This window comes from Neoarius graeffei, chromosome 18 (genome assembly GCF_027579695.1).
Source record: "Neoarius graeffei isolate fNeoGra1 chromosome 18, fNeoGra1.pri, whole genome shotgun sequence".
Lineage (NCBI taxonomy): Eukaryota > Metazoa > Chordata > Actinopteri > Siluriformes > Ariidae > Neoarius > Neoarius graeffei.
In genome coordinates, this window is record NC_083586.1 from 41,389,303 (window position 1) to 41,406,014 (window position 16,712).

General features: G+C 41.5%; 1 protein-coding gene across 1 annotated transcript in view; it reads right to left on the minus strand.

The window, feature by feature from the left end:
- cfap58 (cilia and flagella associated protein 58) overlaps positions 1–5,780 on the minus strand; it is a 370,653-nt gene extending 364,873 nt beyond the window's left edge. Inside the window, exons 1-2 of the mRNA XM_060898284.1 lie at positions 5,694–5,780; positions 5,159–5,440 (exon numbers count right to left, since the gene is read on the minus strand). Coding sequence (XP_060754267.1) covers positions 5,159–5,440; positions 5,694–5,780 — 369 coding nt within the window. The remainder of the gene's footprint in view (positions 1–5,158; positions 5,441–5,693) is intronic.
- Positions 5,781–16,712: the final 10,932 nt, after the last annotated feature.

Genomic DNA, 16,712 nt, shown 5'->3' on the forward strand with positions numbered 1-16,712 from the left:
ATTACTTAATCAACACATACAGTGGTGCTTGAAAGTTTGTGAACCCTTTAGAATTTTCTATATTTCTGCATAAATATGACCTAAAACATCATACGATTTTCACACAAGTCCTAAAAGTAGATAAAGAGAAAAACAAAGGTTTCCCAGTTAAACAAATGAGACAAAAATACTATACTTGGTCATTTATTTATTGAGGAAAATGATCCAATATTACATATCTGTGAGTGGCAAAAGTATGTGAACCTTTGCTTTCAGTATCTGGTGTGACCCCCTTGTGCAGCACTAACTGCAGCTAAACGTTTGCGGTAACTGTTGATCAGTCCTGCACACCGGCTTGGAGGAATTTTAGCCCATTCCTCCGTACAGAACAGCTTCAACTCTGGGATGTTGGTGGGTTTCCTCACATGAACTGCTCGCTTCAGGTCCTTCCACAACATTTCGATTGGATTAAGGTCAGGACTTTGACTTGGCCATTCCAAAACATTAACTTTATTCTTCTTTAACCATTCTTTGGTAGAGCGACTTGTGTGCTTAGGGTCGTTGTCTTGCTGCATGACCCACCTTCTCTTGAGATTCAGTTCATGGACAGATGTCCTGACATTTTCCTTTAGAATTCGCTGGTATAATTCAGAATTCATTGTTCCATCAATGATGGCAAGCCATCCTGGCCCAGATGCAGCAAAACAGGCCCAAACCATGATACTACCACCAACATGTTTCACAGATGGGATAAGGTTCTTATGCCGGAATGCAGTGTCTTCCTTTCTCCAAACATAACGCTTCTCGTTTAACCCAAAAATTTCCATTTTGGTCTCATCCGTCCACAAAACATTTTTCCAATAGCCTTCTGGCTTGTCCACATGATCTTTAGCAAACTGCAGATGAGCAGCAATGTTCTTTTTGGAGAGCAGTGGTTTTCTCCTTGCAACCCTGCCATGCACACCATTGTTGTTCAGTGTTCTCCTGATGGTAGACTCATGAACATTAACATTAGCCAATGTGAGAGAGGCCTTCAGTTGCTTAGAAGTTACCCTGGGTTCCTTTGTGACCTCGCCGACTATTAGATGCCTTGCTCTTAGAGTGATCTTTGTTGGTCGACCACTCCTGGGGAGGGTAACAATGGTCTTGAATGTCCTCCATTTGTACACAATCTGTCTGACTGTGGATTGGTGGAGTCCAAACTCTTTAGAGATGGTTTTGTAACCTTTTCCAGCCTGATGAGCATCAACAACACGTTTTCTGAGGTCCTCAGAAATCTCCTTTGTTCGTGCCATAATATACTTCCACAAACATGTGTTGTGAAGATCAGACTTTGATAGATCCCTGTTCTTGAAATAAAACAGGGTGCCCACTCACACCTGATTGTCACCCCATTGATTGAAAACACCTGACTCTAATTTCACCTTCAAATTAACTGCTAATCCTAGAAGTTCACATACTTTTGCCACTCACAGATATGTAATATTGGATCATTTTCCTCAATAAATAAATGACCAAGTATAATATTTTTGTCTCATTTGTTTAACTGGGTTCTGTTTATCTACTTTTAGGACTTGTGTGAAAATCTGATGATGTTTTAGGTCATATTCATGCAGAAATATAGAAAATTCTAAAGGGTTCACAAACTTTCAAGCACCACTGTATACTAACTTTCAAGACCGTACCGCTCATAGTTTTCAAGTTCTGCTCCGGAAACAAAACCTACCCCTAAGACTAACCTGAGAGTCTGAAATTGTTTCCATGGAAACATGAAAAATTTAAATTTCTTAGTATGAAAAGACACGGGCGTCACAGTGGTGTAGTGGTTAGCGCTGTCACCTCACAGCAAGAAGGTCTGGGTTCGAGCCCCGTGGCCGGCGAGGGCCTTTCTGTGCGGAGTTTGCATGTTCTCCCCGTGTCCGCGTGGGTTTCCTCCGGGTGCTCCGGTTTCCCCCACAGTCCAAAGACATGCAGGTTAGGTTAACTGGTGACTCTAAATTGACCGTAGGTGTGAATGTGAGTGTGAATGGTTGTCTGTGTCTATGTGTCAGCCCTGTGATGACCTGGCGACTTGTCCAGGGTGTACCCTGCCTTTCGCCCGTAGTCAGCTGGGATAGGCTCCAGCTTGCCTGCGACCCTGTAGAAGGATAAAGCGGCTAGAGATAATGAGATGAGATGAAAAGACACAGCTACATCACCTTGTTAACATGTATACCAAGTTTCAAATTTGCATCATTTAAAAGATTCACGATTCAAAGATTCTTTACTGTCAATTCACTATATATCCAGGACATATAGGAGAATCGAAATGCTGTTTCTCTCTCACCTTACTTGTAAAAAACAGATAAAGATTACACACCAAAAAAAACTGAAAAACAATATATAAATATTTATAAATATAGATAAGATAGATAAAAAATTAAGAAAAACTATATATATATATATATATATATATATATATATATATATATATAATACACTCTAAAATCAAACAATGTACAAAATAGCAGTAGTGCAAGACAGTACAATAATGGAGAAGGTGCTAGAAGAGCAGCTTATGAGGTGTGTATGACAGTAGTGCAAATGAGCAATAGCAGCAGATACAGCAGTAATGCTAATGTTTGTGGTGTGATGTGCAAACGGATGAGGTAGTTTTCTTGTGTGAATGAATGTGTTACAGACCAGGGGTAGGGGGTAGGTAGTGGACAGAGTTCAGCATCCTGACAGCCTGGTGGATGAAACTGTTTATCAGTCTTGTGGAGCGGGCCCGGAGGCTCCGGTACCTTTTCCCTGAGGGCAGGAGGCTGAAGAGTGAGTGTGAAGGGTGGGAGGTGTCACCAGTGATGCTGATGGCTCTGTGGGTGAGACGGGAGTGATAGAGGTCCGTAAGGGAGGGCTGAGGGGTACCGATGATCTTGCTGGCCGTGTTCACTATGCGTTGCAGAGTCTTCCGGCAGCAGGCACTGCAGCCTCCGTACCATGCAGTGATGCAGCCAGTGAGGACACTCTCAGTGGTGCCCCTGTAGAATGAGCACATGATGGAGGGTGGGACTTGTGCACTCCTTAGTTTGTGGAGGAAGCAGAGGTGAGTTTGAGCCTTCTTGGCCAGCAATGTGGTGTTGTTGGACCAGGAGAGATCCTCAGCGATGTGCACCCCTAGGAATTTGGTGCTGCTCACCCTCTCCACTGCAGCACCATCGATGGTCAGAGGGGGATGCTGTGAGTGACCTCTCCTGAAGTCGACTACAATCTCTTTGGTCTTCTCCACGTTCAGGAAGAGATTGTTGTCTTTACTCCACTCGACCAGTTGGCTCACCTCATTCTTGTAGTTGGCTTCATCGTTGTTAGTGATGAGGCTCACCACAGTCATGTCATCCGCAAACTTGATGATGTGGTTGGTGCTGTAGATTGGTACACAGTCATGGGTCAGCAGGGTGAAGAGCAGCGGGCTGAGCACACACCCTTGTGGGGCCCCTGTGCTCAGCATGATGGTCCTGGAGGTGTTACTGCTGACATGCATGTTCTGTGGCCTCCCTGTAAGAAAGTCCAGCATCCAGTTACAAAGAGAGGTGTTGAGTCCCATATGTCTGAGTTTTTGTATTAGCTGCTGGGGAATGATTGTGCTGAATGCCGAACTGTAATCCAAGAACAGCATTTGCACATAGGTGTTCTTTGAGTCCAGGTAAGTGAGGGCTGGATGGAGAGCAGCGGAGATAGCATCCTCTATGGACCTCTTTGACCTATATGCAAACTGGAATGGGTCATGAGAGGGAGGGAGAATGGACTTGATGCTCTGCATGACCAGTCGCTCAAAGCACTTCATGATGATGGAAGTCAGTGCTACGGGCCAATAGTCATTATAGTTAGATGGGAGGGGCTTCTTTGGCAGTGGTATTATGGTTGTAGCTTTGAAACACGTGGGGACAACAGCTTGGTTCAGGGAGATGTTAAAGATGTCAGCGAGGACATCCCTGAGCTCCATGGCACATGAATAGTTTTGGATATATGTTCTGGAAACAAACATTGCTCTTCGAAACTAAATCTAAATCAAAATCTATTATAAATCTATTTTTTATGTAAACTTTTGAAAAAACTTTTTTAAAAAATCCAAAATAGCAAAAGGCGCCAGTTCACATGTTGCGTGATATGTATACAAAGTTTCATGAAGATATCTTCAGTAGTTTTAAATATATGGCTTGGAAACGAAAACATGACCGGACGGATGGACAGACAGCCAAACGGACGGCCGGATGGATAGAAGGACGGACGGAACCCGTTTCTATATCCCCTGCCAAACTTTGTTTGAGCGGGAGATAATAAAAAAGAAACAGATCAAGGACCATGAATAGTTTTGGATATATGCTCTGGAAACAAACATTGCTCTTAGAAACTCAAAATCTATTTTTTATGTAAAAATTTGAAAAATACTTTTTTTCAAAAATCCAAAATAGCAAAAGGCACCAGTTCACATGTTGCTTGATATGTATACAAAGCTTCATGAAGATATCTTCAGTAGTTTTAAAGATATGGCCCAGAAACGAAAACGTGACCGGATGGACAGACAGCCAGAACCCATTTCTTTATCCCCCGCCAAACTACGTTTGGGCGGGGGGTAATTAAACATTCTGTATTTCAATATTTTCATCTTATTGAAATGAATGGGCCATGAATTAACAACTAAAATAGCTCTGAGTGAGCACTATGTTTTAATCATGTGACTGTTTAGTTTATATACAATGGTTAGTACACTACCAGTCAAATTTGAGTTTTTTTGTGACACTTTTTGTGCTTGTTTTAAAAACTACATAATAAGACAATCTAAGTATGAAACAGATAAGGGTATGAAGAAAAGTTTGTTGTTGTTGTTATCGTTTTTAAGAATATAATTAGAAAAGGTCCAGATCACAATCACTCTAATTAGGCTTTTGTAGCACAGAATATTTCCATCTTACAAATAATACCAGCATGAACATGGTCACACCAACAAGGAATAAATTAGACAGAGTGTAGAGCTAATCAAGGATTTGTGGATTTGTTCTTTGTATTTAAATTTGCATCGGTTCACTGTAAAAGCTTTAACAAATCTGTCATTCAAACCATAAACTCATTACAATTTGTTTTTCCGAAGCAGATAATGAGCAGCATTTTTATACCACATCCTTTACTGCTCATACTATACCTTTTTCAGTGACATAATGGTGGTCTGGTCTTCATGAGACAGCTTCAGGGCCGTCTCTACTTTGACAGAGTTGGAGCTGATCTCTGCTTTCAGCTCTCGACATTTTGTCATCAGCCTCTTCTCATTCTCATGTGACTTCCTCAGAGCTGTGATGAGCTTTTCATATTCGACGCTGAATTTCTCCAGATTCTTGTCCCCTACCAGTTCGTTCAACACATCCTGGAACTCCTTCTCCAACGCTTCAAATGAGTTCTCTTCCAATGTCGGCTTCTGGGTTTTCTCCTACAACACGAGCACATAAAAGGAAATATGAGTTAATTTTCTGTTTCTCTGAATGCATGGAAACAATTATGATCCTGTAACACAGACTGTACAATCTAGTAACTTCTAGGCTGATTTGTTCATCTTAAGATTTGGTGAAGTAAAACCACAAAAATAAATACGATTAATTATGGTTTTAAAAAAAAAATAGAACATGAGAATAATTGTCTTATTGAAGGGAGAATTGCTTATTGAAATTCAAAGATGAGGCTACATCTTCAATTTGAGAGGTCTGTGACTGAACAGGAATTTGACTGGTATAGCACTGTAAACATTTTTGATGTTTGATGCTCTGTAACATGGTAATAATAGTGAAAATTGGAATAAAAGGTTCCACGATTATTGTGGTATGAAAATTCAATTTTGGCTAAATCATTGGTGAGCAACCCGCAATGGAGGCTGTGATTATTACCGAATCTGATCAGACTGAAATTTAGCACACACTGATTGTAAAATAATAAACATCTCATTCTCATCTCATTATCTCTAGCCGCTTTATACTGTTCTACAGGGTCGCAGGCAAGCTGGAGCCTATCCCAGCTGACTACGGGTGAAAGGCGGGGTACACCCTGGACAAGTCACCAGGTCATCACAGGGCTGACACATAGACACAGACAACCATTCACACTCACATTCACACCTACGGTCAATTTAGAGTCACCAGTTAACCTAACCTGCATGTCTTTGGACTGTGGGGGAAACCGGAGCACCCGGAGGAAACCCACGCGGACACGGGGAGAACATGCAAACTCCACGCAGAAAGGCCCTCGTCAGCCAGGGGGCTCGAACTCGGACCTTCTTGCTGTGAGGCGACAGCGCTAACCACTACACCACCGTGCCGCCCAAATAATAAACATTTAAATATCTAAACTAATAATATTTGCTAATTCATTCATTCATTCATTTTCTATAGTGCTTATCCATTGGGGATCGTAGGTGAGCTGGAGCAAATCCCAGCTGATACTGGGTGAGAGGTGGGGTAAACACATGGTTGTTAGGGTGTTTGTTTAACTAATAGCAAAAAAGCTTAGACACCTTGGAAATTCAAACAGCACCCCAATAAGAAGCCCTGCAATGACCTGGTGACTTGTCCAAGGTGTACCCTGCCTCTCGCCCATAGTCAGATGGGATAGACTCCAGCTTATCCACAACTCTGCACAGGATAAGCGGTTATGGATAATGGATGGATGGATGGACCCCAATACGATTAAGATCTAAACTCTTCTGCGTTTATAATAAGCAAAAGCTTAAATATAGGGTAGGTTATTTTGGAGAAACCAGCAAGAGTATGTTAGATTTTAAAAGTAGAAGAAGATGCCTTTATTTGTCACATGTACACCCAAGCACAGTAAAATTCCTCCAATGCACTTAATCCATATGAAGCAGTGAACACACACATGCACACTTTATTTATTGAGGAAAATGATCACAAGTCTGGCGGCACGGTAGTGTAGTGGTTAGCGCTGTCGCCTCACAGCAAGAAGGTCCAGGTTCGAGCCCCGTGGCCGGCGAGGGCCTTTCTGTGCGGAGTTTGCATGTTCTGCCCGTGTCCGCATGGGTTTCCTCCAGGTGCTCCGGTTTCCCCCACAGTCCAAAGACATGCAGGTTAGGTTAACTGGTGACTCTAAATTGACCGTAGGTGTGAATGTGAGTGTGAATGGTTGTCTGTGTCTATGTGTCAGCCCTGCGATGACCTGGCGACTTGTCCAGGGTGTACCCTGCCTTTCGCCCATAATCAGCTGGGATAGGCTCCAGCTTGCCTGCGACCCTGTAGAACAGGATAAAGCGGCTACAGATAATGAGATGAGATGAGATCACAAGTCCTAAAAGTAAAGAGAACCCAGTTAAACAAATGAGACAAAAATATTATACTTGGTCATTTATTTATTGAGGAAAATGATCCAATATTACATATCTGCGAGTGGCAACAGTATGCGAACGTCTAGGATTAGCAGTTAATCTAATCTCATCTCATTATCTCTAGCCGCTTTATCCTGTTCTACAGGGTCGTAGGCAAGCTGGAGCCTATCCCAGCTGACTACGGGCGAAAGGTGGGGTACATCCTGGACAAGTCGTCAGGTCATCACAGGGCTGACACATAGACACAGACAACCATTCACACTCACAACTACGGTCAATTTAGAGTCACCAGTTAACCTAACCTGCATGTCTTTGGACTGTGAGGGAAACTGGAGCACCCAGAGGAAACCCACGCAGGCACGGGGAGAACATGCAAACTCCGCACAGAAAGGCCCTCGCCGGCCACGGGGCTCAAACCCGGACCTTCTTGCTGTGAGGCGACAGCGCTAACCGCTACACCACCATGCCGCCCTATTAGCAATTAATTTGAAGGTGAAATCAGAGTCAGGTGTTTTCAATCAATGGGATGACAATCAGGTGTGAGTGGGCACCCTGTTTTATTTAAAGAACAGGGATCTATCAAAGTCTGATCTTCACAACACATGTTTGTGGAAGTGTATCATGGCACGAACAAAGGAGATTTCTGAGGACCTCAGAAAAAGCGTTGTTGATGCTCATCAGGCTGGAAAAGGTTACAAAACCATCTCTAAAGAGTTTGGACTCCACCAATCCACAGTCAGACAGATTGTGTACAAATGGAGGAAATTCAAGACCATTGTTACCCTCCCCAGGAGTGGTCAACCAACAAAGATCACTCCAGGAGCAAGGCGTATAATAGTCGGCGAGGTCACAAAGGACCCCAGGGTAACTTCTAAGCAACTGAAGGCATCTCTCACATTGGCTAATGTTAATGTTCATAAGTCCACCATCAGGAGAACACTGAACAACAAATGGTGTGCATGGCAGGGTTGCAAGGAGAAAGACACTGCTCTCCAAAAAGAACATTGCTGCTCATCTGCAGTTTGCTGAAGATCACATGGACAAGCCAGAAGGCTACTGGAAAAATGTTTTGTGGACAGCTGAGACCAAAATAGAACTTTTTGGTTTAAATGAGAAGCGTTATGTTTGGAGAAAGGAAAACACGGCATTCCAGCATAAGAACCTTATCCCATCTGTGAAACAAGGTGGGGGTAGTATCATGGTTTGGGCCTGTTTTGCTGCATCTGGGCCAGAACGGCTTGCCATCATTGATGGAACAATGAATTCTAAATTATACCAGCGAATTCTAAAGGAAAATGTCAGGACATCTGTCCATGACCTGAATCTCAAGAGAAGGTGGGTCATGCAGCAAGACAGTGACCTTAAGCACACAAGTCGTTCTACCAAAGAATGGTTAAAGAAGAATAAAGTGAATGTTTTGAAATGGCCAAGTCAAAGTCCTGACCTTAATCCAATCGAAATGTTGTGGAAGGACCTGAAGCGAGCAGGTCATGTGAGGAAACCCACCAACATCCCAGAGCTGAAGCTGTTCTGTATGGAGGAATGGGCTAAAATTCCTCCAAGCCGGTGTGCAGGACTGATCAACAGTTACTGGAAACGTTTAGCTGTAGTGATTGCTGCACAAGGGGGTCACACCAGATACTGAAAGCAAAGGTTCACATACTTTTGCCACTCACAAATAAGTAATATTGGATCATTTTCCTCAGTAAACAAATGATCAAGTATAATATTTTTGTCTCGTTTGTTTAACTGGGTTCTCTTTATCTACTTTTAGGACTTGTGTGAAAATCTGTTGATGTTTTAGGTCACATTTATGCAGAAATATAGAAAATTCTAAAGGGTTCACAAACTTTCAAGCACCACTGTACCCTGTAGTTGAGCAATTCCAGCGTTATGGACATGACACTTGAACTCAAAATGGCAACAAATGACCCAGTGCATGTTTTATTGTCTCCCAGTATTTAAACAGGTGTTGCATATTTTAAGGCTGTACCATACTGGAGAAGTGATAGAACAAGAACAATTCCCATAGTACATCTAGGGCATGCCAATAAATGCCAATAAAAGATGCGTTATGGATGTGACAGAAAAAGTATCACTTTTCTTGGGTGACTGTACATTTTTATCAAACTCTGTGAAATTGTAAACCTAATGTCAAAATGGAGATATCCATTTGATAGAGGGGTCCAAGGTGAATATTAAAAAATATTTGTTTAAAATATTTTGAATTTCATGCAGAGTTTCGGAAGGAAAAGTCAGCGTTATGGATGTGACGAAATTCCGTTATGGATGTGACGCGTCTGAAATAGACATGGCATATGTTTAGAAAATCAGCAATTTAACCACCATAACCCTTTGAAAAACTCTCTAAATATCAGCTAAAACTATCAAAGTTCTTAAATAATATTTAGGATGGCTATTGTTTTGCTGTTTTGTGGATTTTAGCATACATTTCTGTGGCTTGTGGCAATAATATAGAATTGTACATGATCAAAGTTGATTTTAGCTTGGGTTTTACATTATAAGAAAGAAAGACTGACAGTGACATATTAGGTTGGTTACAAATTGGTTCAACTTATTCACATCTGTAAAATACAGGCCTAGGTGATATCTCTGGGAGTGGTTTTGATGTATTACATGTTGCTTTATTTTTGCATGGTGAGGTTGACATTTACATGGAATTGCCCACTTAGGCATTTTAAGGTGTTTAATTACTTTTATGGCTTTCTACAAAGATGTAAGCATTAAAATGACTGTTGTTTTTACAACCCCGATTTCAAAAAAGTTGGGACAATGTATAAATTGTAAATAAAAACGGAATGCAATGATGTGGAAGTTTCAAAATTCCAAATTTTATTCAGAATAAATAAAAGACATATCAAATATTTAAACTGAGAAAATGTATAATTGAAAGAGAAAAATTAGGTGATTTTAAATTTCATGACAACAACACATCTCAAAAAAGTTGGGACAAGGCCATGTTTACCACTGTGAGACATCCCCTTTTCTCTTTACAACAGTCTGTAAACGTCTGGGGACTGAGGAGACAAGTTGCTCAAGTTTAGGGATAGGAATGTTAACCCATTCTTGTCTAATGTAGGATTCTAGTTGCTCAACTGTCTTAGGTCTTTTTTGTCGTATCTTCCGTTTTATGATGCGCCAAATGTTTTCTATGGGTGAAAGATCTGGACTGCAGGCTGGCCAGTTCAGTACCCGGACCCTTCTTCTATGCAGCCATGATGCTGTAATTGATGCAGTATGTGGTTTGGCATTGTCATGTTGGAAAATGCAAGGTCTTCCCTGAAAGAGGCGTCATCTGGATGGGAGCATATGTTGCTCTAGAACCTGGATATACCTTTCAGCATTGATGGTGTCTTTCCAGATGTGTAAGCTGCCCATGCCACACGCACTAATGGCCCCGTGCCATCAGAGATGCAGGCTTCTGAACTGAGCGCTGATAACAACTTGGGTCGTCCTTCTCCTCTTTAGTCCGAATGACACGGCGTCCCTGAGTTCCATAAAGAACTTCAAATTTTGATTCGTCTAACCACAGAACAGTTTTCCACTTTGCCACAGTCCATTTTAAATGAGCCTTGGCCCAGAGGAGACATCTGCACTTCTGGATCATGTTTAGATACGGCTTCTTCTTTGAACTATAGGAGATTTAGCTGGCAATGGTGGATGGCACAGTGAATTGTGTTCACAGATAATGTTCTCTGGAAATATTCCTGAGCCCATTTTGTGATTTCCAATACAGAAGCATGCCTGTATGTGATGCAGTGCTGTCTAAGGGCCTGAAGATCACAGGCACCCAGTATGGTTTTGCGGCCTTGACCCTTACGCACAGAAATTCTTCCAGATTCTCTGAATCTTTCGATGATATTATGCACTGTAGATGATGATATGTTCAAACTCTTTGCAATTTTACACTGTCGAACTCCTTTCTGATATTGCTCCACTATTTTTCGGCGCAGAATTAGGGGATTGGTGATCCTCTTCCCATCTTTACTTCTGAGAGCCGCTGCCACTCCAAGATGCTCTTTTTATACCCAGTCATGTTAATGACCTATTGCCAATTGACCTAATGAGTTGCAATTTGGTCCTTCAGCTGTTCCTTTTTTGTACCTTTAATTTTCCAGCCTCTTATTGCCCCTCTCCCAACTTTTTTGAGATGTGTTGCTGTCATGAAATTTCAAATGAACCAATATTTGGCATGAAATTTCAAAATGTCTCACTTTCGACATCTGATATGTTGTCTATGTTCTATTGTGAATACAATATCAGTTTTTGAGATTTGTAAATTATTGCATTCCATTTTTATTTACAATTTGTACTTTGTCCCAACTTTTTTAGAATTGGGGTTGTAGATTACTGGTTTGGTACAGTTGATAGTGTTTATGACAAGGTATCTTGTGTGACCCCCTTGTGCAGCAATAACTGCAACTCAACATTTCCTCATGCCTGTGTTACCTTCTGGCTCTCCCCTTTTAGTTATTCTGTCATAGTTAGTTGCCAGAGTCCCTACTTATTCAGGTGACATTGGGCATACCTAACAACCTGTGCCCCCCCCCCATCTGTCCCTCTGAGTTACATGTCAGTCCTGGGATCGAGATGCTGACCTCTTCTGCTTCTCGGACCTGCCTGATCCATCCTGGTGCCCTGTGTCTGGTTGGAGTCTCATCGCATCGCTCCTATGGAGGGCGGCCCCATGTGGACAGTTGGGGGTCACGCCTGGAGGTCGCTCTGGACTCTTGCAGTGGTGCTTTTGTGGCTGGGGACTGCGGTTGACTTGCTAACTTTGGGACTGCGGTTGTCATGAACAGTTTTGCGCTCGGGTTTCCGTCAGTGGGGGGTTTATAGCATCAACGAAGCTGACTTTATGTTAGGACTGTTAATGTTATAGTCATGTTGTCTGTTATCACCCAAATGAGGATGGGTTCCCTTTTGAGTCTGGTTCCTCTCGAGGTTTCTTCCTCATGTCGTCTGAGGGAGTTTTTCCTTGCCACCGTCGCCACAGGCTTGCTCATTGGGGATAGATTAGGGATAAAACATGAGCTAATTTTAAGTCATTCAAATTCTGTAAAGCTGCTTTGCGACAATGTTTATTGTTTAAAGCGTTATACAAATAAACTTGACTCGACAAGGTAACTGTATGAGTCTTGGTGTCACTTGGTCATTATTTTGGGAGGTTAAGCCACATTTTGATGTGAAGCATTTCATCCTGAAGTGAATTCAACAGAGAAATGTAATTCAAGATATCTATAATTTCAATAACTTTCATAATCTGCCTAGGTTACAATAATTGTAAAGACAACACTAATGCAAAACAAATCCACTTTGTAATGAGTTGAGCACAGGGATGTGCAGGTCTCACATGCTTTAACATTAGGCAACTTTTCTCTGATAAACACCACATCACACACGAACACACTGCCTCTGATATGAAATAAGTTGGCAGTAACCGGTTAGCAGGACAAAGTTCAAATCCTACCTCCATTCTGCCCGTTTTCAGCGTCTTTTCCGAAACTTATCTGCGTCTCTCAAACACGATATTTAACATTTTAAACAACCTCACACTTTAAATCACAAAATAAAGCTGTCAACATCTTCCTTTCTCGCTTTTTATTAAACGCGTCCCCTGTTGCTATGCAACCTTGTGGAGGCCCCGCCCCCTTCCTGCAGCGCACTCTGTCTTGATTGGTGCCCTGATCCCTATTCCCTACACACTACTGCAAAAGCTTTTCCTCATCCCCTATACACTCTTCTAACCACTCTCTGACAGTGCATTGTGGGATTTTAGGAGTGCAGTAGTTTCCTGAACATGTTTTTAATTTTTAACCTAATGCACAGTTTATTATTATTATTATTATTATTATTATCAGCAGGGTGTGAGCAGGATCCCTTTCTGAGATGCGCACAGTATTATTACTTAACCCCCCCCCCCACACACACACACACACACACACACACAAAACATGAATGCTTAGAGCATTCAAAGCAAATGATATATACCGTCACTCATTTCATGTTGTTTTGTTTTTGTTATTGATCTTTACACTAGGTGGCAGCTTTACACAAATCATTGGTTAAATAAGCATGAGCCCCAGTCTCGATCTCAATAACCACTCATACAACCTGAACATTATGGTCTCAGTCATGTAGGTTTAATCCTACCTCAAAATACACTGAGGAATGAAGATAAAACACTCAGGAAGTGCTCAAAATGCTCAAAGTTTGCAAGGCTGTTGTCAAAGGAACAGGTGATCAGCTAGAAAAAAATCTCAAATATTAGATGATCTGGGGCGGCACGGTGGTGTAGTGGTTAGCGCTGTCGCCTCACAGCAAGAAGGTCCGGGTTCGAGCCCCGTGGCCGGCGAGGGCCTTTCTGTGCGGAGTTTGCATGTTCTCCCCGTGTAGGTTAACTGGTGACTCTAAATTGACCGTAGGTGTGAGTGTGAATGGTTGTCTGTGTCTATGTGTCAGCCCTGTGATGACCTGGCGACTTGTCCAGGGTGTACCCTGCCTTTCGCCCGTAGTCAGCTGGGATAGGCTCCAGCTTGCCTGCGACCCTGTAGAACAGGATAAAGCGGCTTGAGATAATGAGATGAGATATTCAAGTTATAGTTATATAATGGACATAAAGTCCAGCCTTTCAGCTTTCATTTGAGGGTATCCACATTAAAATTGGATGAAGGGTTTAGGAGTTTCAGCTCCTTAACATGTGCCACCCTGTTTTTAAAGGGACCAAAAGTAATTGGACAATTGACTCAAAGACTATTTCATGGCCAGGTGTGGGCAATTCCTTCATTATGTCATTCTCAATTAAGCAGATAAAAGGCCTGGAGTTGATTTCAGGTGTGGTGCTTGCATTTGGAAGATTTTGCTGTGAAGAAAACATGGGGTCAAAGGAGCTGTCCATGCAGGTGAAACAAGCCATCCTTAAGCTGCAAAAACAGAAAAAAAACATCCGAGAAATTGCTACAATATTAGGAGTGGCAAAATCTACAGTTTGGTACATCCTGAGAAAGAAAGAAAGCACTGGTGAACTCATCAATGCAAAAAGACCTGGACACTCACAGAAGACAACAGTAGTGGATGATCGCAGAATAATTTCCATGGTGAAGAGAAACCCCTTCACAACAGTCAACCAAGTGAACAACACTCTCCAGGAGGTAGGCGTATCAATATCCAAATCTACCATAAAGAGAAGACTGCATGAAAGTAAATACAGAGGGTTCACTGCACGGTGCAAGCCACTCATAAGCCTCAAGAATAAAAAGGCTAGATTGGACTTTGCTAAAAAAAAACATCTAAAAAAGCCAGCACAGTTCTGGAAGAAAATTCTTTGGACAGATGAAACCAAGATCAACCTCTACCAGAATGATGGAAAGAAAAAAGTATGGCGAAGGCGTGGTACAGCTCATGATCCAAAGCATACCACATCATCTGTAAAACATGGCGGAGGCAGTGTGATGGCTTGGGCATGCATGGCTGCCAGTGGCACTGGGTCACTAGTGTTTATTGATGATGTGACACAGGACAGAAGCAGCCGGATGAATTGTGAGGTATTCAGAAACATACTGTGTGCTCAAATCCAGCCAAACTGATTGGTCGGCGTTTCATAATACAGATGGACAATGACCCAAAACATAAAGCCAAAGCAACCCAGGAGTTTATTAAAGCAAAGAAGTGGAATATTCTTGAATGGCCAAGTCAGTCACCTGATCTCAATCCAATTGAGCATGCATTTGACTTGTTAAAGACTAAACTTCAGACAGAAAGGCCCACAAACAAACAGCAACTGAAAACCGCTGCAGTAAAGGCCTGGCAGAGCATTAAAAAGGAGGAAACAGCGTCTGGTGATGTCCATGAGTTCAAGACTTCATTGCCAACAAAGGGTTTTCAAGCAAGTATTAGAAATGAACATTTTATTTACAATTATTTAATTTGTCCAATTACTTTTGAGTCCCTGAAATGAAGGGATTGTTTTGAAAGAGAAATGTTGTCCTATTCTTCCCTGATATACAATTTCAGTTGCTCAACAGTTCGGGGTCTCCTTTGTTGTATTTTGCATTTCATAATGTGCCAAATGTTTTAAATGGGAGACAGGTCTGGATTACAGGCAGGCCATTTTAGCACCCTGACTCTTTTACTATGGAGCCATGTGGTTTTAATAGGTGCAGAAAGCAGTTTGGCATTGTCTTGCTGAAAGAAGGAAGGCCTTCCCTGAAAAACATTTTGTCTGGATGGCAGCATATTATTCTGAAACATGTATATATCATTCAGCATTAATGATGCCTTCCCAGATGTACAAGCTACCCATGGCATGTGCACTAATGCACCCTCATACAGTACCATCACAGATGCTGGCTTTTGAACTGTACACTGATAACAAGCCGGATGGTCCCTCTCCTCTTTAGCCTGGAGGACGTGGTGTCCATGATTTCTAAATAAAATTTCTACTTTTGATTCATCAGACCTCAGGACAATTTTCCACTTCACCTCAGTCCATCATAAAAGAGCTCAGGTCAAGAGAAGGTGGCAGTATTTCTGGATATTGTTTATATCTGGTTTTAACTTGCATTTGTGGATGCAGTAATAAACTGTTTTCACAGACGATGGTTTCCTCAAGCATTCCTGACCCCATGCAGTGATTTCCAATGCAGACATGTGTCTGCTTTTAACGCAGTGTCTCCTGAGGGCCTGAAGATCACAGGCATCCAATATCAGTTTTCAGCCTTGTCTCTTGTCTACAGAGATTTCTCCAGATTCTCTGAATCTTTTCATGATATTATGTACCATAGAATATGATGTGATCCCCAAATTCTTTGCAATTTTACATTGAGGAATGTTATTCTTAAATTGTTGCACTGTTTGCCCATGAAGTTTTTCACTGAGTGGTGAACCCATCCCCATCTTTACTTCTGAGAGATTCAGCTTCTCTGGGATGTTCTTCCCCAATCATGTTAATGACCTGTTGCCAATTAACCAAATTATTATTATTTTTTATCATTACACAACTTTTTCAGTCTTTAGTTGCCCCTGTCCCAACTTTTTTGAAATGTGTTGCTGACATCAATGTCAAAATGAGCATATATTTTTCAAAAAACAATGAAATTTCTCAGTTTCAACATTTGATATGTTGTCTTTGTACTATTTTCAATGAAATATAGGGTTTCCATGATTTGTAAATCATCATATTCTGTATTTATTTATGTTTTACACAGTGTCCCAACTTTTTTGTAATTGGAGTTGTGTAATATATATATATATATATATATATATATATATATATATATATATATATATATATATATATATGTGTGTGTGTGTGTGTGTGTGTGTGTGTGTGTGTGTGTATATATATATATAT